This window comes from Bidens hawaiensis, unplaced genomic scaffold (assembly GCF_021521415.1).
Source record: "Bidens hawaiensis isolate Kalapana, Puna unplaced genomic scaffold, B.hawaiensis_p1.1 tig00029636_1, whole genome shotgun sequence".
In the NCBI taxonomy this organism is placed as follows: Eukaryota; Viridiplantae; Streptophyta; class Magnoliopsida; order Asterales; family Asteraceae; genus Bidens; species Bidens hawaiensis.
In genome coordinates, this window is record NW_027494914.1 from 62360 (window position 1) to 85000 (window position 22641).

At 41.2% G+C, this 22641-nt stretch overlaps 1 protein-coding gene across 1 annotated transcript; it reads right to left on the reverse strand.

The window, feature by feature from the left end:
* Positions 1-13298: 13298 nt before the first annotated feature.
* Positions 13299-15111, reverse strand: LOC143579256 (putative mitochondrial saccharopine dehydrogenase-like oxidoreductase At5g39410). The gene is made up of 2 exons (XM_077062618.1): positions 14350-15111; positions 13299-14085 (listed from the first exon to the last, which is right to left on the reverse strand). Exons 1-2 carry the CDS (start codon positions 14992-14994, stop codon positions 13393-13395), a joined length of 1338 nt encoding a protein of 445 aa, XP_076918733.1. The 5' UTR covers positions 14995-15111; the 3' UTR covers positions 13299-13392.
* Between the last annotated feature and the right edge of the window lie 7530 nt (positions 15112-22641).

Genomic DNA, 22641 nt, shown 5'->3' on the forward strand with positions numbered 1-22641 from the left:
AATGTTGAAGAGGTAGGTTCCCGCAAAGCCCAGTTGGACCCACAAGACTCACCTTGAAGATGTACGTCTACGCAAAGACCAACTGGATCCGCAGGACCCACCATGCTCAGAGAGATGAAGACCTTACACGCAGTAAGCCAGCTGTCCCCGCAGGAAAGCCTCCCTTGGTACAGTACCCTGCCTGTCCCCGCAGCTGTGGGTACAAGCCAAGAAGGAAGGCTACCCGCACTAACAGTAAGGCTACACGTATAAGGCACTAACTCTTATACTTCAGTAATGTCACCTGAAGAAGGAATGAGCAGGGCGGGAATATTCCCGCCCAAAAGAGCCAGTCCGTACGCTTCTAGAAGATCTTTTGTACTATACCTACCAAGGTATGGACAAATAGACAAGATCTGACAAAAGCAACCCATGAACCAATCACAGGGTGACGGTCACTGACAATAGTACGAGGAGGAGCACGCTCCAGTACAAAATGTCACTATCAGCCGCTGCCTACCCACCAACTCCCATCATGGCACGAACGTAGCCCATAGTTGGTGGAAAAGGAATATTATATACAGCTGGCTGTACCTACTTGGAAACCTACCTTCGGCTATAAATACTCCAACACCCTGGAACGGTATCATTATCTTCTCTCTAGCTATTTCTCTCTATATACACTTATATTTAGAGCAACCTAGTCTGATTCTCACGCCGGAGGGTGGTCACAAGGAGGAACCCCCCCTTCTCAGTGACGAGCTTACGGTGTCTGTTTTGCAGGTTGAGAAGAATAGCCATCTTTGCCGGACCTAACCCTCGTGGGAAACATCTACTTAACCCTAAGATTATCCTTAATCTGTCGGGGTCACTTAGTGTTTCTTCATTGGCGCCATCCGTGCATTAAGCTAGAACTTACTCTTCTTTTTCTCAGTTTTTTCAAACTTCTGGAAAGATGGTTAAGGTTACTCCGATGCCAAAGCCACCGGGTAACCAAGAAACTCCGGTAACCACAACCCCAGCTACTGGGGGTAACACCGGTGAATACACGATTGTTACGAACACTACCCCGGTTACCCAAGCCGGGGCAAGTGCAGTAAACAATCCTCTCCTGGGATTCATTGATACCCAGTTGGGGAAACAACAGACGAGACTTCCCCGACAAACACCAGAACAAGTTAAAGCTTGGGCGGAGGCACGTCAGAAAGAATTCCAAGCCGAGTTGGATGAACGTTTACGTTCACTCCAACAGGCCAATGACAAATTCAGAAGCACTCGACAACAGCTCAACATGAGCAATGATTGCGAGTATGTGGATGATGAAGATTGAGAAGAATCTGACAGTGACGCAAACCCACGTCATAAGGCGAAAGGGAAGCGTAAAGAAGTAGACTTCCACTCGAGAAGAAATTTCGAAGAAACTTTCAAACCAAAGAACACGGGGGGAAACCCACGTGACTTCTCCAAAACTTTCAGACCAACTGTTGCGAATGCGGGAACGTCCAAATTTGCAAGGGACATTGCGGAAGCAATCGCTCCAAAGAGTGCCAAACAGATGTCCAACATAGGCACTTACGATGGCATATCTGACCCGGACGATCACATGAACAGATTTATAGCGGGGGCAACCGTCAGTAATTGGACGGAACCCACATGGTGTTACATGTTCCAAATGACGCTCGTCGGGGCAGCCAGAGCGTGGTTTGATCGTCTACCGGTCCACCACATCTACGATTGGGCAGACTTCCAGCACAAATTCAGCAAGCACTTCAGTCAACAAAAAAAATATACTGAAGAACAATGGACGATCCTCAACTGCATCCGAGAAGAAGATGAATCTTTGCTAGACTTCATCACTCACTTCAACTCAAAGAAGCTAAGTATGGGCACTATTAGCGAAGATCTTGTTCGCGCCGCTTTCATCCAGGGCGCTGAGTACCCAGAGCTCATCCGCACGTTGACAGGTAAAGACGGCATGCCACCCACGTGGGATGCCATCATGACGGCAGCTAAACGCTTTGCCGAAACGGAGAAGCAACTGGGTAGAAATCTTCCCCAGAGCACAAACCTCTACACCCAGAGAACAAGAGAAAATAACGTCCGTACCGCCCGACAAAACAAAAAGAGGAAGCTTGGTATTTGGCAGTCAAGGGTAAACTTTGACACCTCATCCAGCTCTCGCCCTCTCTTAGGCGGAAGGGACAACATGCAGTCGTCGAACCGGAATCCCAGATGGACGCCACTCACCAAAAGCGTCACCGAGATATTTGCCACCGAGAAGCTCCCATGGCCAAAGGCTCCAATAATCCGACAGCGTCAAAACGCTGATCAGAGCAAATCATGTGACTTCCACGAGACAAAAGGCCACACCACGGAGGAATGCACATCCTTGAAGGATGTCGTCGAAACATTCGTCAAAGATGGGAAATTCACACACCTCGTGGCGTCAATCAAGAACGGAGGGAGGAAATACAATCGGTACAAGGGCAATGGACGGAAGCCCGTCGACATCAGCATTCATATGGTTCACGGCAACATCAGAGAAAGAAAACGACGAACAACAGAGCCAAGTGCGTGGAAGGAAGCAGAAGCGCGCTTCCCGCGTGTGCCAGGGGGCCCAACAAAGAAGGCCCCATAGTTATCAAAAGCCAGCTGGGGCACTACATCACCTCCCGCACCCTTGCTGATAATGGCGCTTCATCAACGGTCATGTATAGGCAGTTCTTCAACAAGCTAGACGACGAAGACAAAGAACGCCTAGAAACAGTTTACGCCTGGATGGAAGGGTTCGACGGCAGCACAAACACCCCCTTGGGAATCCTATCTTTCCCCGTCACTCTCACGGACGGGAAGTACTCCCGCACAGAAGACGTGGACTTCGTTGTAATGAGGAAGCCACACCACACATACGACATTCTCTTCGGGAGAGATGAGATGGCAAGATTTAATGCCGTGGTGTCTTCGGTCCATGGTATGATGGGATGGCCAACAGTTGAGGGCGTCGCTATGATCACGGGCATTCCCCAGGTATGCATTGCATCTGTCTCATCTAAACCCAAACAAAAAATGGCTAAACCAACCACCTCTGAGCCAGAAGAATGGGCCTTCAATGGCAAATACTTGACCAGGCCGTTACCATTGGCCCAACAATCACTAATCCCACACGCACCTTACTCAAACGCTTGTTGCAAAAAAATGCCGACATCTTCGCGTGGACACCAGCTGACATGACTTGTGTACCTCGAAGTAAGGCTGAGCATAAGCTCAAGTGTGACCCGGCGTTTGCGCCGGTCATACAAAAGCGTCGAGTAATGGGTGCTGAGCAAGCTAACGCGTGTAGAACCCAAGTCAAGGAACTCCTTGACGCAGGCATCGTACGCGTTAGTAAATATCAAACATGGATTGAAAATCCCGTCATGGTACCAAAATCCAACAAACAATGGTGCATGTGCATAGATTTTAAAGACTTAAACAAAGCATGCCCCAAGGATTGTTACCCGTTACCCGAAATTGACCTTAAGGTAGATTCATTAGCACCGTTTCACCTTAAATGCTTCCTTGATGCGTATAAAGGGTACCATCAAATCCACATGGCTGTTGACGATTAGGATAAAACCGCATTTCGGACGCCCGATGGCACATTTTGTTACCAAATGATGCCATTCGGACTAAAGAATGCCGGATCCACATACCAACGCCTGATGGACAAAGAGTTTCATGCCCAAATCGGGAGGAACTTGGAGGTTTACATGGATGACTTGGTCATCAAAAGCCTCGAGCCAGAGGCGATTTTGAAAGACATCGAAGAAACTTTCAACACGCTCAGAAAGATAAACATGAAGCTCAACCCAAGCAAGTGTTCCTTTGGGATGGAAGATGGGAAGTTTTTAGGAGTCATCGTTACCAAAGATGGCTTCAGAGCGAACCCCGAAAAGGTTGAAGCCATTATGAAAATGGAATCACCTACTACCATCAAACAGGCTCAGACACTGAATGGACGACTAGTCGCACTTAACCGCTTTTTGGCAAACCAGGCGGATAGGTCGTTCCCATTCGTGTCAACATTGAGAAATTGTTTGAAGAAAACGCACTTCCGCTGGACACCAGAAGCGGAAGCAGCCTTTCAAGAGATTCGGTCACGCTTGATCGAACTCCCAACACTCACAGCACCAGAAGTGGGGGAGTAATTAATTCTCTACCTCTCCGCCACAGACAGAGCAACTGGGGCAGTCTTACTAGTAGAACGAAAGGGCATCCAGATGCCCATCTACTATGTAAGCCGCGTCTTAACAGACGTAGAAACCCGGTACTCCACCCTGGAAAAATTAGTCTTAGCGCTTGTACAGGCTTCACGCAGGCTAAGACGATATTTCCAAGGCCACCCAATCACCATTCTCACCAACTTCAAACTTGCAAACGTTCTAGGCAAACCCGAGTTGTCAGGGCGCCTAGCCAAATGGGCAATTGAGTTGGGAGAATACGCGATAAAGTACAAGCCAAGACCAGCCATAAAAGGCCAGGTCTTGGCCGACTTTATTGCAGAAGTCCCCGCTTCGCGGGAAAAAGAGTGCCAGGAAGAGGCTCAACCCTCTCCAGCACAAGACATTAACGATGTCTGGCAACTCTATACTGATGGAGCAGCCAACAACGAAGGTTCAGGCGCAGGGTTGAAACTAACTAACCCAGCAGGCCAAGAATACACTTACGCTATTCGGCTGGATTTCCCAAGTACGAATAACGAAGCGGAGTACGAAGCATTCTTGGCCGGATTAAGAATTGCGCGTAAGATGGGGGTGAAAAACTTGGAAGCCCACGTGGATTCCAAGCTAGTAGCCAACCAGATAAACGGGACGTACACGGCCGTGAACGACACAATGGCCCTGTACCCCGCACAAGCAAAAACCCTTATGCGCGATTTCAACGATTGCCAAGTTGTGCACATCAAGCGAAGCGAAAACAAATCTGCGGATGCGCTAAGCAAGCTTGCATCGTTAACCTTCACCCACTTGGGAAAGGACATCTGCGTTGAACTTCTTGGAGCACCATCAGTCCCGCACAAGGAAATTTGTGTCATCCAAACCGGCACGGAAACATGGATGACGCCAATCATAAATTACCTTGCGACGGGTGTACTACCAGAGTCAAAGACACAGGCAAGAAAGATACGCTGTAAATCACTGAACTATCAACTTGTTGATGACATACTTTACAGGCGTAATTTTCTTGGCCCACTCCTCAGATGCGTTGACGACCAAGATGCCGACTACCTCCTAAGGGAAGTACACGAAGGCATCTGTGGAGTACGCGCAGGTCCACGCGCAGTTGTAGCTAAGCTAAACAACGCGGGATACTTTTGGCCGGGGATGCACACGGATGCGCTGGCCTACATCAGAAAATGTAGGTCCTGCCAGCTCTACGCACCTAACACGCATCGCCCGAAGAACGAACTTGTTCCAGTCACTTCTTCATGGCCATTCCAGAAGTGGGCCATCGATGTTACAGGCCCATTTCCCACAGCAGCAGGGAACGTTCAGTTCCTAGTGGTAGCCATCGACTACTTCACCAAGTGGATAGAAGCAAAACCCCTAGCCCAAACAACCGCAAAACATATCAAAAAATTTATTTGGGAATTTATTATTTGTCGTTTTGGACTTCCACAGAATTTGGTGAGCGATAACGGCACCAACTTTGCTGACCAAAAGCTACAAAAGTGGCTGAAAGAGCTTCAAATCACCCACACCTTTACCTCAGTGGCACACCCGCAGGGTAATGGTGAGGTGGAAAGAGCAAACAAGAGCATCGTCGACAACATAAAGAAAAGACTCTTGGAGCATAGATCCGGCTGGGTGGGCGAAGTTCCACATGTCTTTTGGGCAAACAGAACGTTGAAAAAAGCAAGCACGGGCGAAACCCCATTCAGCCTCACCTATGGCACTGAAGCCATGGTTCCAATCGAGATTGGTCTACCCTCACCAAGAGTCATAACTCAACCAGAAGACAATGAGGCGGAAAGACGGTTAGACCTTATGCTGACCGAAGAGCGCAGAGACTTAGCCGCAGCGCGTGAAGAGAACTACAAGCGACATGCAAAAGCACTACAACACGCGGGTGAAACTCTGCAACTTCAATGTCGGAGACTAAATACTGCGTAACAACGAGGCTTCGAACCAGGAGCGCCCAGGAAAGCTGGCCCCGGTCTGGGAAGGGCCATACATTATTAAAGAAGTTCTGGGAAAGGGCGCATATCGGCTCGAAAGGCTCGATGGCACCCCCATCCCAAGAACATGGAATGGAGCTCAATTACGCAGATGCTACATATAGATCAATTCCAAACTTGTAACGAACAGGCCTAGAGCCACATCTAATGGAAATGATTCTCCTTATCACATTGATGCTGATAGCCTTACTTTTATACTTATGATCTGACCACACTGATATGCCGGTATTCACCGCATAAATAAGTGAGGGAGGAAGTAAGTCGTTGCGTGTGGAAAGCAACACAACCCGCATAAACACAAATAAACAGTAAAAATTTCTAAGGAAAAGATGAGGAAAACCTTCACGCAAGTCAGATATTGATGAAGTTTGGTCATCCTACTAAGTGAAAGTGACGGTCCTACCCGCACAATCATGATAGAGGAAACAGAACATTAACCTATTATCTGACACGCGTCGAAATGTTAACTTATTCAAAACACTTAGAAAATTGCTAAGTTAAACTAAAATATGCATGAGCAAATCATATAATGTTTATAAGGCAAGGCATTAACAAAACATTTATATTCACGATAAAAGCTGTTCAAACATTACAAAATGGCTAGGCATCTACCCGCCTACAAAAAGTGCAAATCTATCCTAACGGCTTGGAGGAATCTCAAGATTCAGGCTTCGGGACCACTCCCTCCAAACCCACTTGAACCCGCACCATCAGTTGGCTGCGGCTGTTCAAGGAAAGCTTTGAGAACAGCTAGCACGTTATCAGCAGCAGCAACTTCATTCACCTTTTCCATGACCGGATGAGAGAAAGCAGCATACTGGTTCACAGCTTGGTCATAGGCAGCCTCAGTATCAACATCGTGTAGAGGAAATCTGGAAGGCGAGATACCTTTCTCTGCAAATCCTCATGAGAAGCGTTGAGGGCTGTGCTCATGGTATCATCATAGGATGTGTTTGCGAAAATCCGATGCACAACCTACAAAAAAAAAAAAAAAAAAACTTTTCTAAGTATAAAAAGCAAAGAATAATTGAGCTATGCGTACCTGCGGCAACGCTTCTCGTAGAAGCCAATCCTTATTGGACAGAGCCTCTTGAAGGGTAGCTTGAGCTTGATCGCGTGCGCGTTCGGCCTCATTCTTATTTAGGTTGGCAAGCAACACTTCCTTGGCAGTAGCCTCCTCAACGCCTTTAAGCTTGCGCTCAGTGCGATCAAGCACACCCCTCTGATCCAAGAGCTCTTGTAGCTTCTTGGCGTCCTCCAAAGCCAAAGCCTCATGAGCCTGCTGAAGCTTCTCCAGTTTAGCTTTCAGTTCTTCATTCTCAGTGCGTAGAGGCTCAGCAACAGCTTCAGCTTTTGTGGCCCTTTCAGTCGCATTACGCGCAGTTTCCTTAGCCAACCTAAGTTGTTCATTAACAACTTGAGAAGCCTTGGAACGGGCCTCATGCCTAGCTTGCATTTAGGCCTCAAGATCCTTGAAGGCCTTTTCTCTCTCAGTAGCGGTGGCGGCAAGCTTCTTGTTTTCTTCCCTCAGCGATCGCACCTGAGACCCCTCCAAGCTACGCGCAGTCCTTAACTTATCGTTTTCACGACAAAGTAATTCGACACGCGGCTGCATCCGGGCGAGTAGAATTCGGAGCTCGGTGGACAACCTGCCTTCCTGGTAACTAACCATTGCCTCCCCCAATGCACAACTTGGAGCGGCATGGCGCGTCCAATCGATGCAGTCTGCAACCGTCCTGAGAGTTGTTCCTCGGCGGATATTCCACCTTGGGGCATAAACCTCATTAGAATCCAAAACTGCAACAACAAAAAACAGTCAAGAAAAAATGACTAAGGATGGATAACAGGCCAAAGTAACCCCACGCACCTGTAGGGTCGATAACAGGCCGATAGCCGCTAAACCCATCACCCGAACCTAAAGGATATCCATCCAAGAGGTCAAGGAGATGGGAAGGAGGCAAATATCGGACCCCCTCATCAACAGAGGTAAGTCTAGAGGTCCCAACTCTAAACATACCTGAAGAACTGAAGGACGAAGTAGTCGTTGACGCCGAATGTGACACCGTAGAAGTCACAGAGGTGGAGACCATTGGATATGAACTCATTTGAGATGAACTCATAACCGTTGCAGTCGCTGCAGATGAGCTCATCGCAGATGAGCTCATGGAAAAAGTCACCGCCGGTCCGGTGAATGACGTGGTAAATATAGCACTGACGGCCGGTGAAGAAGTTGAACTGCTCAACGCAGCAATGAAAGTGGACGCCATCGTCGGCACAGCATCCATGACAGACGACGTCATAACCGGAACAGTTACACAAAAAGTACACTTACTGGTTTTCTTGATCTTGAAAGCCCTGTTAGGCGGAGATGGACCCGATGAAAATGGCCTCTTCACGCCAGTTACCTTCGCAATGCTTAGTGGCTCGGAAGTGAGTCGTTGTCTCAACCTCTGAGACAATGGTCTCGTTACCACCACCAAGGTTCCTCGCCGCCTCCTCACTCTCAGTCTCGGAATCAGACTGATCCCCCAAGTCAACGAAGGTAGCAACCTTCGTTTTGCCCTTCACGCTAGCCACCTTCTTTTTCCTTACAACAAAAGGCCCATCTGCGGATCCCTCATCACAAGATGACAAGATCAGAAGAATTCCAGCAGAAGTGTGAGCATGAAGAGGACGAGGATTAAAGAACTCATTACCTGGCCGAGTGGCGCTTAAAATCTCATGGCCTAGCGGGTAGACCTCTACGAACCTATCCGCAGTTTTCTCCTAAACGGGCAACTCGTTCTCATCAAGATCACGAGTACCCAACCGCGTTGGACCACCGGTCTCCCGCGGGTGCAAAAGCGACTGTAAGTCGTTCCCTTCTGAAATAAAAATGATAACAATGTTAGAAGGAAAACCCTAAACCAACACAAAAGATGGGGCGTACCATAAGGAATATAGTTCAAACCGTATTCAAGAACGATGGGTATTTGCGGCGTCCCAGACCCGGCGTCCTTCCACACGCGACTCATCCCAAGCATGACCATCCCAGATTCCGAGAAGCGATAAACAGGAGTCTGAATCTGGGAAATCTTGGTGAACCACTCCGTCTCCTGGTAATTGGAAGCCGGAAGATTAGGAAGTGCGCTCCCATTCTTGAACGTCATCGCCATGGGAACGACACGAGCGGAAATATAGAAAAATTCACGCTTCCAAGAACGAAGACTACGCTCAGTAGTATAGATCTTCAAACCCTTGATCCGAGTGACAAGGGTATACCAACCCTGGATGCACCTCCAAGTATAGAAGGTCATCAGGCGGTCGACTCGAGGCTCGATATCCAAAATACGGCACACCCATTCGAAATGGCGAACTTTAGCAATTGCCATTGGGTGCACCTCTGTCAAATGAACACCGTGTTTCTCCAAAACACGGTATACGAACTTCGTTAATGGGAATCTTAGATTCCCATATATGAAGAACGAAGCGTAAACCCCTATCTTGCCCTTAGGGGCGTCGTATACTGTCTGGTTGGTCTCCGGCAACTCCGGTTCATAGGGCTCCAGCATGAATTTCTTGACGATGTAATTGTATACATCGAGAGAAAGAGTACACTGACACTCGCCAGTAGTACTCTTATCGTCCTTATCGGACGTTGACGTCGGGTTCTCGGGGAAAACGTCAGACTCTTCGACGTTAACCTCTGAGTCATGAGAAGAAGAAGACATTTTTTAATGTCAAGGATGAAAGAAAGCGGTTTCAGGAGAATGCTCGCCGGAAAAGATGAGAATTCGCCGGAAATCGCTTAAAAGAAAAAGAAGAGTGAAGTGAAGATAATGGACGAAATACACCCTCTCCACCTTATATACGCATCGCAATGAATGCGATGAATTTATTGCGAATGAGAGAGAAAGCGTAGGAGCAATGACACGGCGACACATGTGGATAAAGCAAGCTGGCAACAGATGTCAGAATGGCGCGTGCCATGAAACTCGCGCCCACGCGCCTGAAAAAGCGTTCAGATTGACCACATGCTGTCACGTCGTCACAACTTCCTGCACATCCTGAAACCATCAGAAGACGCCAACGTCCTTTCAACCGTTTGGACTGTCCTTATCCTTTCACCAACCCCCCGAATTTCAAAAAGATTAAAAAATAAGAGGGAATATACCCCCTTACCTTGGAAAGCAAGAAACCATAAGACAAGTGCGGGTACAGTGTCAAGGCGAAACCCTTCACATACTTAGCACTTGCAGGGAATTGAAGCCAAGAAGATAGATCTTATGGGCCATGCTTGCGGAAAGAGAAATAACACCCCCGCATGGCGGGAACATTGAGAACTAGATTGTTTGAAGCTTCAAGGTGGAATTGGTTGTTTAACATAACTGATCACTATGTCTAAAACTACCAAAACCTCGTGGAGAATCTACACAAGTGAAACTCAACGCTCCCGACTTGCGAAGAGGTTACACACCTACCCGCATCATACCCAAAGATCAGGCAGAAAAGTCGGGAATTTTCTGCAAGTGACATTAGGAAAACTGCGGGAAGAATCCCCACAGAGAACCTTAAAAAACGAAAACCCCTTTTTAAAGCCCCTTGCTTAAAGTCCAAAAGTTCCCCTCACTTATTAACAATTTATGAGAAGAACAATGGACTGGGGGGACTTGAAGAGGTAGGTTCCCGCAAAGCCCAGTTGGACCCACAAGACTCACCTTGAAGAGGTACGTCTACGCAAAGACCAACTGGATCCGCAGGACCCACCATGCTCAGAGAGATGAAAACCTTAGACGCAGTAAGCCAGCTGTCCCCGCAGGAAAGCCTCCCTTGGTACAGTACCCTGCCTGTCCCCGCAGCTGTGGGTACAAGCCAAGAAGGAAGGCTACCCGCACTAACAGTAAGGCTACACGTATAAGGCACTAACTCTTATACTTCAGTAATGTCACCTGAAGAAGGAATGAGCAGGGCGGGAATATTCCCGCCCAAAAGAGCCAGTCCGTACGCTTCTAGAAGATCTTTTGTACTATACCTACCAAGGTATGGACAAATAGACAAGATCTGACAAAAGCAACCCATGAACCAATCACAGGGTGACGGTCACTGACAATAGTACGAGGAGGAGCACGCTCCAGTACAAAATGTCACTATCAGCCGCTGCCTACCCACCAACTCCCATCATGGCACGAACGTAGCCCATAGTTGGTGGAAAAGGAATATTATATACAGCTGGTCGTACCTGCTTAGAAACTTACCTTCGGCTATAAATACTCCAACACCCTGGAACGGTATCATTATCTTCTCTCTAGCTATTTCTCTCTATATACACTTATATTTAGAGCAACCTAGTCTGATTCTCACGCCGGAGGGTGGTCACAAGGAGGAACCCCCCCCCCCTTCTCAGTGACGAGCTTACGGTGTCTGTTTTGCAGGTTGAGAAGAATAGCCATCTTTGTCGGACCTAACCCTCGTGGGAAACATCTACTTAACCCTAAGATTATCCTTAATCTGTCGGGGTCACTTAGTGTTTTTTCAAATGTTGAAGAGATTAATAGTCTTAAGGAGTTTTTGCATACCACTTTTCAAATTAAGGATCTTGGCATCCTTAATTATTTTCTTGGCATTGAGGTTTTACATCATTCTCATGGCACTGTTATTACACAAAGAAAGTTTGCTTCAGACTTGTTAAAAGATTTCAAAGCATTGGATCTAATTACAACTAATTGCCCTTTTCCCCGATCCTCATTTACAACTCAAAGATGATGACAATGTTCTTCTTGAGGATCATTTATTATATCGACAATTAGTTGGCAAACTGAATTACCTTACTCACACTCGTCCTGACTTGGCATTTGTAGTCCAATTTTTAAGTCAGTTTATGCAAACTCCTCGTATTCCTCATTGGCAAGCAGCTTTACATACACTTGCATATGTTAAAGGAACTGTTTCTCAAGGACTTTCTTTAATAATTCTTCAATTTTGATCTTCAGGCATATTGTGATTCGGATTGAGCTTCTTGTCCGAACACGCGCAAGTCAGTTAGCGGTTATTTTGTATCACTTGGTGGTAGAGTCCTATCTCTTGGAAGTCCAAGAAGCAACCCAGTGTGGCTTTAACTTCTGCAGAAGCAGAATATCAATCCATGCGAAGAGTGACTGCTGAGCTCGCATGGTTAGCACATTTATTGGATGAGTTTCATGTTACAAATGTCTCTCCAGAGCCTCATAAATGCGATAATCAATCAGCAAACCACATAGCTAAAAATCCTGTCTTTCACGAACAAAAAAACATATAGACTTGGATTGTCACTTTGTTCGAGAGAAACTTCAAGAAGGATTAATTTCTCTATCTCATACACACACTACTAATCAAGGGGCTGATATATTTACCAAAAGCTTGGCTTCTACACAACATAAAGGATTACTAAGCAAGTTGGGGATTGGTGATCCTCCCAACTTGAGGGGGATGTTATTATTTATCACTAGATTTGCACGTGTCTATTTCTGTTAGTTTGTTAGTTTCAGATTAAATCAGTTATATAAGTAGCTACATTTTGTAATTAGCGATTCATTAATTCAAGTTTTTTCCCCAATTCAACTGTATCAAAATTTCAATGTTATGATGTCCTTCATTTTGTTACACATACGATTTCCGTTTACAATTAATGCCAATGTCATTAGTGTGTACCAAATTACAACAATCTCCGAACGTAGAGTATAGTCATCTACTTCATTATTTAAAGGCTGGACTATAAACCATTGTTGCCTAAGCATTAAGTAGCACACGCATATGGATATTATATAATACAAAACATTAATATATGTAATAAAGTTTTCAGTTAACAAGTACAGTCTTTTTATTTAATTAGATCAGAAAATAGAGACTACTATAATCAATATTATAACATCTTAAACACAATAAAAAAGAATAAAAAGGACGAAAATAAAAAAATATGAAACAGTGGGAAACCCATGATGATTTATATAGGTCTATACGAGTCGTATATGCTGCAAAATGTAGCGACTCTAATTTCTCCGTACATATATGTCAGGCACACAATGTCTATATGGATTGTATAGGCTTGTACAAACACCATGGGGGTGATGTTTGTATATAACATCCCATATATTATTATATAACATCCCACATTAATTTTAGAACATTTTTTTCTATTGAAAGTGTTATCAAATGTTCTCTAATCAATTATAGAACATAAATCACAATTTGCTAGAGACATAACTCTTTGAAATCACATCAAAAGAAAGATCATTCTCCTGCAATCGTTCTTGAAGATCAGTTGGACCGAAAACAATCCCTGGAGGAAAGACACCGCCTTTGGGTAGATCCCCCCGTTGCGCTAAAACTATCAATGCGCATTGAACCAAAATGACAGGAGTTGTCACATACCCAACCTCCGGTCCCATTACTCTCGTAATGATTTCTGTATCCGGCTGTTTAGAGACATGACTAGCATCACTAAATCCTTGGCCCAAGAACCACATCTTAAAGCTTGCGCGGTCTATATCCTCATTACTTGGACCATTCTTCCTGAAAAGCCCTAGGCTAAAAATTGAGGGGAAGTTCAACAGAAGCCATCTCCCCATAGAGAACCTTCCTAGCAGCCCAATCGATAAACCTACTGCAATGAACCGTAGGATACCCAAACGATTCTTGGCGGCAATCTTTACTCCAAAATGTGCAGGTTTGATGTTTGACCAAAAAGCTGTGCGTATCTCTGCATATTTAGGATTCTCACTGGCTCCTTGAAGACCACTGGGGTTGTCTGTAAGCATTGAGAGTGTTCGTCTGACGACGCTAGTGTCCGCAGTTGGGAGTTTTACAGCCCAGAGTCCGATCTTCTTTTGATGTTCTATGGTTGGTCCTTTAGGATCAGGACCATAACCAGGAATCTATAAAGAAGAACAAAGATTTGACTCAATCAATAGTTGTTGGAAGTTAAACCAATCTCAACTTCAATATATATCAGATTATGTAAAAATTTTTGGATTAGTATGTGATTTAATATCAACTAATTATGGGCAGTTTTTAACATCTAAAAGACTAAAACTACTTTTATATATCTTACAACAACATACACTAATCTTTTATATGTTCCTGTCATGTGTTTTTAACAGTACATGACTAAAACTTGCCAAAATAAGTTTTTGAGTTACCAAAGGTTGAGTTCTTTTACGACTGGATTGTCGCAACTTCGTCAGATTATCAGCATTTGCCACCCCTAAAACTGCCGATTCATACGTTGCAAAATTGAGGGCCATACCTTTATCCGACTCAAGACTCACGTACGCTTGAACCCGGTTAGGAACCGCAGGCGAAAACCACTGCCTGGAATTAAACAACAGCCCCAATTCAGCCGGAACCGAATCAAACCCACAAGCGGAAACCACCAAACTACCCGTCTCAACCGCCTTCTCATGGTAATCCGCTTCCATTCTCTCCATAAACTCCGGTTCACCAGAAATATCCAAGTAATCGCACCCGGCTTCAACGCATGCAGCAACGACGGGCTCACCATGAAGGCGGTATGGGCCCACGCAGTTGAGGACGAGCTTAGCTTGGGAAGCCATGCGGCGGAGAGATGATGGGTCAGAGGTGTCAGCCACAAGGATGGGGAGGGCGGTCGGTTGAGATGTGGAAGCCCATTTTAAGGTTTCGGCGAGTTTAGACGAGCTGCGACCGGCTAAAGCGATGGACGTGAGAGGTGAGTTGGGTGAAAGAAATTTAAGAGCTTCTTTAACTACATACTTGCCTGTGAAACCAGATGCTCCGAAGATGATCATGTCGTAAAGTTTGGACATTTTGAAAATGTTACTTAAGACTAAAATGTTGTGCGGCTAATATATAGGGTTCTATGGTGTAGTGGTTAGCACTCTGGACTTTGAATCCAGCGACCTGTGTTCGACTACCGGTAGGACCTTATTTTTATATCATCTTATTTTTTGCTTTGAATCCAAGACTTAATAATATTGCCACTGCTTTGGTTATTAATTATTACAATCAATGTTTACAGAATTTAAAACGTAACAGATAATTTAAAGGAAGTTATCATAAAACCACAATAAAATTAGTCACATCACAATTATCACCTTTTCATTAGTGTACAACCGATAGAACAGCATCCTTATTATTGTAACAGCACTTACAACGGGCATCAAAACCCAATGGCGGGGTTATGTTATGTGGCATCGGTGGACTTAAGGGAAACAGACATACCATGCTGTAGGCCAGAAGTCCGGCTCGGAAGTTTGGGAAAGCAAACGGGCAAGTGAACGGCTAAGGTGGGGCAATTCTTTCACAAACATTATTATGTATATATGTGTTTAGTGTTTTTATTCAATATGGTTTGTGGTAGTTTGTTGTTGTGGATGAAAATGGTTGTTCTTTAGGCTTGTTTCTAATATGATATTATGCTAATATGACGGTTTTTGAAGGTTGTGGTGGGTACGTCAAGCAATATAACATGCGGTTACAAAGTTTGTAATAGTTACTTCGTATATATATTTACTATCACGTACACATTTACTCCATAATTCTACCTCCTGATGTTCAAATGCAAGCAGACGTAAACATAATAGCCTTCTACACAGCTTCTGTATTAGTTAAAAAACTAGTTTATAAATTGAAGTTATTTGTTTATCAATTAAATCAGTAATGATATTGTATAAAAGGTACATAAAGTTTTTAACATATCATTAAATATGACCTATATAGCTTTAAATAACTTAACAGTAAATACAATGCCTACCCGATAAATGCTTGTGTATCGTAATTGAGTTATAAGACGGTGGGCTATCTAGTCACTTAGAATAGGTAATAGTAGAGGGTTGGTTAAAAATTAAAACACTAGCATGGCTCATTATATGGGATTTTTATTTAAGACCGTGTGTTATGTGTGAGCATAGAGGCTCTATGATAGAGCATTGACTCCCCTCATCTTTTACATAGGTCCATTTGATTGGGTTCGAGAACAAATGGGCTTTGACGAGGTAGGAAGGAGGGTGGCGTCATGGGTGTGTTGGATGAGGTGGTAGGGAGTGACGGCCCCACCCCACCACAACACTTGGTCTAACAACAATTTATCTTTCTTATGATAAACATGCCTCGCCCCTAATCTTGTTGCTTATTACACATTTTATTTTTTAAACGGCTAAGAGAGACTGTACATACATATATAAATATATCAAGAAGCCTCTAGCAAGTAGCTACTCACCAAGTTTCAAAGAACATATGTTAAAAGTGTTTTCAAAACCATGTTAGAAATGTTAGTATAGCCTTACAGAACATTTGATTAAACTTTACCAATATAGCATAATTAGTCCTCAACAATTATTGATGGAACGAGGGGTAAATATGATCACTCTTAGATGCCCATTAAAGTTGGAAGAGTTGGAGATCTTTAGTATTCCTCATAACTAATATGATAATGAGAGATCTCTAGTTTTGATTTCTCATGAACACTATAAGAACACCACTAATCTTCTTCCATAACTATCCCATCAAAATTAAGGCATCATAACAGGAATCATTATCTTCATCGTCTAAAGTAGCAATCCCTACAAGTCCATAATCTTTGATGCCTAATTTATTGTTATGTTTGAATCTACATATCAGTGTTCTTATTCTAACTCAGATCTTAAGAATATAATCAAAAGGCATGTGTTGATTATATCGATTCAATCATAAAGTATGTTTCCTTATCACTAGATGAATCCATTTATGAACACAAGAAAGTTTCTGGAAATTGTTTTGCGGTTGTATGAAATATATGTGAAGCCTCGTATGGCCAAATTTGAAAGTTTAAGTCTCTAATTACTCACATGGCTCATTTACACCTGGTTAATTTTTGCATCAAACCCAACAAAACTCACATAAAAACAAAACCATACTAAATTTCCATATGGATTTTCACATGGGTCGATCTCATGTAATTTTTGTATTGCTCATTAGAGGTGCACAAATTGGGTTTTTTATAATACCCGGTTTTGGGTATTGAATCGGTTTCAGGTATGATCGTGTATTGAAAAATTGGATATTGAGAGAAATCAGGTGGGGTTCCAGTAGGGTATTAAGCTCAACCCTGTGTACCCGGGTAGGGTATGATCGAGTTTGGGTATAACTGGGTATGTGTGAGGGTACTACCGGGTATTAATACCCGGTTTTGAATTTATAATTTTTTATACATATTTAAATTCGTGTAAAATTTAAGTTTGATTTGTAATTTATAAAAATTATTAAAATATATTACAAAAACCATAAATTCACTCAAGTACAAATTATTAACTTTATAATATGCATTTTAAAAATTCTAAAACATAAATGTTATGAAGTAAAAAAAAATATATACTATAAAAAGTCATGTATTATTTCTGGTACTAAAAAATTGATATCGGGTATAACCATGTATGAATATAGGGTATGACTGGTTACCGGTATTTAATGGAATAAATCGGTTACGGGTATTGAGCTCAAAATGAAAACTCTATCCTTACCCAGCGGATAGGGTGGGTTTCAGTTTCGAGTATAGAATAATACCTGGATATAAAAGAAACCGGTTTTGGACTTCCGGGTACGGGTTTTTTGTTCACCTTCATATTAAAGAACGGCCCATATAGTTTTGAGTAGATGGGATCTAATTTATTACCCATGATTTCATATTTCGTTTGGAGTTTTATTTAAGTATGGCCCAACAAAATATAACTGTTTTCCTTTTGGCCCAAATTAAATAATAACTTTTGTTTTGATCCTGGTTTGTTGATTTTAATTGTTTTGGTCTAATCAGCAAACGTTTAACAATCTGAGTTATTAAAGTTTCAGATTGTAATAGTTTCAGTCCAATTGATTAAGAGAGTCATACTTCTAGCTCCATCCGACGGTATTTTCATCAATTCATAATTCTATCAAATCTCCTTTTGTATCTGCTTTCCCATTCAATTTGATAAAAACTATAGTAATTGTTAATTAATATTATAATGTTATTTATTATGTTAAAGACAATAAACGAATAATCTTGGATCATTTGCAAATCATTGGAGTTGAAATTAACTTTTTTTATCTTGACATGCTCACAACCTTATATAACACCAATACCATATTTCCGGCCATGCGCTTGGAAGAACTTTTCTGATGTTCCTTAAGGGCGATGCTAACTGCTGGACTACCGTCCGAGTAATCTTGTATTATTTTTGGCATTTGTGTGTAAATCACACATAATTTTCATGTTTGGTTGTTCAAATGTTTTCAGTTTGATTGCTATTCCAAAGCTCGAGCTTGAGCAGAGCTCGTGAGTAGTTTTTCAACCTCAAACTCGACTCGTTTACTATTTGTTAATAATTATTATAATATTAACATAACTTATAACAATTATTAACATAATATATAACAATTATTATTCGTTTACTATCTGTTAACATAATATATAACATTATAATATTAATTAACAATTATTGTAGTTTTAATCAAATTGAATGGGAAGCCGATTTAAAAGACTTATGAATTGAAGAAAATACCACTAACCTGGACGGGGTTTAATAAAGAAGTATGACTTCGTTAATCATGTGGACTGAAACTCTTACAATATGAAACTTTAATGACTCAAATTGTTAAAGGTTTGCCGATTAGACCAAAGGAGTTAAAATCAATATACCACAAGGACCAAAATAGAAGTTATCTTTTAAATAATTATATGCGAAGTTTTAATTTGTAGCTACAATAGGGGTGTTTTACAACAAAATGGGTGTCTCTATGAATTTCTTCACCGCTTAATTATACGGGACACTTGAAATGGCATTCACATATAAATCCCTAAACGATTAAATGCCTTAAGCATTAAAAACATTACCTCAAGACGTTTTGATATAAATATCAAGAAATTTGGCCGTATATAGTATAATCGACCCATTATATATTGTTAAAAGAGAGGTACAAGTTTAATAAAAATCAGGCATGTCTATTTATCAAATTTTCGTTTTTAAAAGTTTATATAATCGCAGTTTACAGTGTTTATCTAAAAGTCGTCGAGAGAAACTGTTGAACTACTAAAGAGAGGATTTTTGAAATGAAAAACTTGGACGAGACTAATTTATTCCTCCACCAGCAGTTCTAGTATCTCTTTATATGTAAAAATTGTCACTTTAAAAGTTCATAATAATTGCAATTTACAATGATGATTTAAATATCAAGAAGAACTGTCAAACTTCTAGCGAGGGATTTTGAAAGACATCGACACAACGAAATTATACCGCGACCTGGAGTCCAAGTATATTTTCCATCAATCATACCATACAGAAGATGTTAGCATATTTTAATATGTGCAAAGTTTATTCGTGAAGCACACTCGAGATTATACAATCACTAAACAAACACAATGTTCCACGTTATCCCATAGAAAGGGCACAGAAGTACTTGGTCCAGAAGAACCATTCTTAAATGCAAATGGTGCACTAATACATCTAATACGATATTGCATTCTTTGTATATGTGCAAGCGGAATACGAGTTCAAACCCAATACGTAGACACTGAAATAAAATAATAATATATATTCTGATAAATTTGCTGGACACGAGACTTATATCTCCTTTTAAATAATAATTATAATTCTTATCTAGTTGGGTATTCTTATGATAGGTATATAATCAACTTCTAATATGATAATAGTTCGTTTACGTGTTTCAAATATGACACAATATTTTCAACTGACAAAGAAAGACACAACATTATCAGTTCATGGTGAACGTTCAAGAATATATGATATCAATCAAGAATGTTTGAATCTAAGTTTAAAGATCCATCAGATAAAAAAACATTCAACTCATAAATGTTGAAGAAGGACCGGACGACTCTATGAAGACAATGCAACTTACGTAGTTCGAATAAGAGAATACCACATCAAAGATCAAGTCAAACACTTATAATAGAAGATCAAGTTCTACATATTCAAAGACATGCACCGGTTTGAGGAGGATCATTATACACGTTGCACTCCTTTTCCCTTTACTAAGTTTTGTCCAGGTAGGTTTATTTCTAGAAAGGTTTTTAATGAGGCAATATAATTGATCCAGTATTATCAATTAATTTTATTGATCCTAAATTACTAATTTAACATCATCCTAAAGTACGATGTTAATGTGTATAATGAAGTAATATGTTTGAGAGAGAGTATTATGAATGTCATCATTCTCTAATTATTATTCAACTTCAGTTACAACTAGTACCAGTAATATATGTGTGTATTGTATTTGCTAAATATATAAATAAATTTCTCCCTCTATTATCTCTCGTTTCTAAGAGTCCCCCTGATGCCAACTTTTCGTAAATTTAAATTGGGGAAATTTCATAGAATAGTAACCAAATTTTAATTAAGTAAATCGAGTTTAAAAAGTGTTATAATTAAGTTACTCAACTTCATAATTAATTTAAATTATAGGCTTTAACATGTTTTTTTAGCATTTTTCATTTTCGTTTCATGTAGGAAATCTTTTTAACTTTATTTATGCTGACGTGGAGTGGTGAGGTGGATTTTATTTTTATTTTTAAATTTTAATATAATAAGTTTTTTTTTTGTTTTTTTAAATATCACTACATATATTTCAAATCTCAACCCCCACGTCATCTACTCCATTACTTTCTTAACGCATAAAAAATCCGGTAAGGCTCAATTTGAAGATTTAGTGACTCGATTTAAGGAAAAAATTTACATGAATAACCTAATTGAAATACTTTTAGAGTTGGTTATTATTCTATGTGATAAATGTTTATTCGTGACATTATATTTTTTTTAATCATAATTAGTCCTTATTGTAACCAATTATATTAGTTGTCTTAACCAGGTTTACTCTGTAACAAGCTAAGACCTTTCAAAGTCCAACATTTTCGGACGACGTTCTAACCCAAAACGCCAGGAAACACCCCTCCCCCCCCCATCTCTGGTGCTTTAGCTATGAACGTTAACTGAGGGAGAGCTTTGACCAATTAAAACTAGTTGCCTTCACATTTATTTTATTATTTATTAAAAATAGTAAAATAATAATTGTGTTATGATTGCTGAAGAATTTTGAGGAGAGTTTTGACTACACCATTTTTTTGAAAAACTTTACAATGCTGACCGGACGTGATGTAAAACGCCCAAGGGTGGAGAGTATGGTCTAATCCATAAGGAGGTTATGTCCAACTTTCCAAAAGTGTTTGAAGGCCTTACCAATTTGTTGCTAAGTTCATAAGTCCTTTAGCAAGAAAGTAAACATGTTTTAAGTTTCGTTAAAGTTCTATTTCACTAGTTTAGCCCGTAAAAAAGGCTTCGAGTTTCAAACCTTTTCAAAATCATGTTGGTATAATGCCAACATATTTTACAGGTCATATAAGAGGCTTAGGAATCATAAACAGATGTCGGAAATATGTTCAAAGTGCTTTTAACATAAACGGGCTTGCACAAATGGTTAGATGGACCGTTTAACCGGTGTGACGGTTTGTCACAAACGAATTTTGATGCGGGTCAAGGTCAAAGTATTAGACGGCATATCTAACATATACGGATCATCTGAAATGAAACGTGTGACATTCATCAGTTTTCAAACCTTAAACCCGACTCGTTTCTAAAATTTTGATAAAATCTGAAGCTACATTTATTTAAGAAAATATTGATTTTCATATAATTTATTTATTATGATTTATATTGTTGATGTTACTTGAACACAAACTTTATTCTATTTATTTATAAATCAAATTTCATCTTATCAAGGTCCAATGACCAAACTACGCCTTTTGATCAATTCATCAATTTCTAGTTAACAACTTTCAATTTATTGTTTAACTAAGATTTTACCCGGCGTGTTGCGACGGGACAGGTCGGTAAAACCTGAACAATGATATAACGCAAGCGTTGAGGTGGTAAGTCAATACGAATTCGATCGTTTCACTCACTACAAAAAAATTGGCTTAAAGCAACCTTTATTTCACAAAAAAAAACTGCATTAGGTGAAGTTGCATTAGATTTAGTGCAACCTTTTTGTTAGATAATGCAACTTTCTTTCAAATGCAACACTTTTAAAGGGTTGCATTTGAAAGAAACAGTTGCATTATTTAACAAAAATGTTGCATTAGGTCTAATGCAGCTTTTTTTGTGAAATAAAGGTTGTCTTAGACCAATTTTTTTATAGTGTCTTAAGTGTGTTATTGTACCGGAATTAAAATAAAAAATAAAACAAAACAAAATTATAAAATTTGAGGTGAACCAATAGGATGACGTCGGTTGGTATAACTCGAGCGTTGGTAAAACTTGACCGTTGTTGATCCTAGGCATTGAGACTGTGAGTCTACGCAAATTTGGTCGGTTTCGGTCACGTTCGTTACATTGCCGGAAGTAAAACAAAAAAGAAATCGGCATTCGATCAGTTTCGTTACGTTCGTGACGATACTGGAAATAACGCAAAACGTCGTTAGCCTAAGCGAA

What these genes read in the sequence shown, in the direction of transcription:
- LOC143579256 (XM_077062618.1), bottom strand. Translation starts at nt 14,994, where the DNA reads ATGTCCAAACTTTACGACATGATCATCTTCGGAGCATCTGGTTTCACA. An exon ending in GTAAAAGAACTCAACCTTTG is followed by an intron (nt 14,086 to 14,349) that starts GTAACTCAAAAA and finishes TCTTCTTTATAG; the next exon opens with ATTCCTGGTTATGGTCCTGA.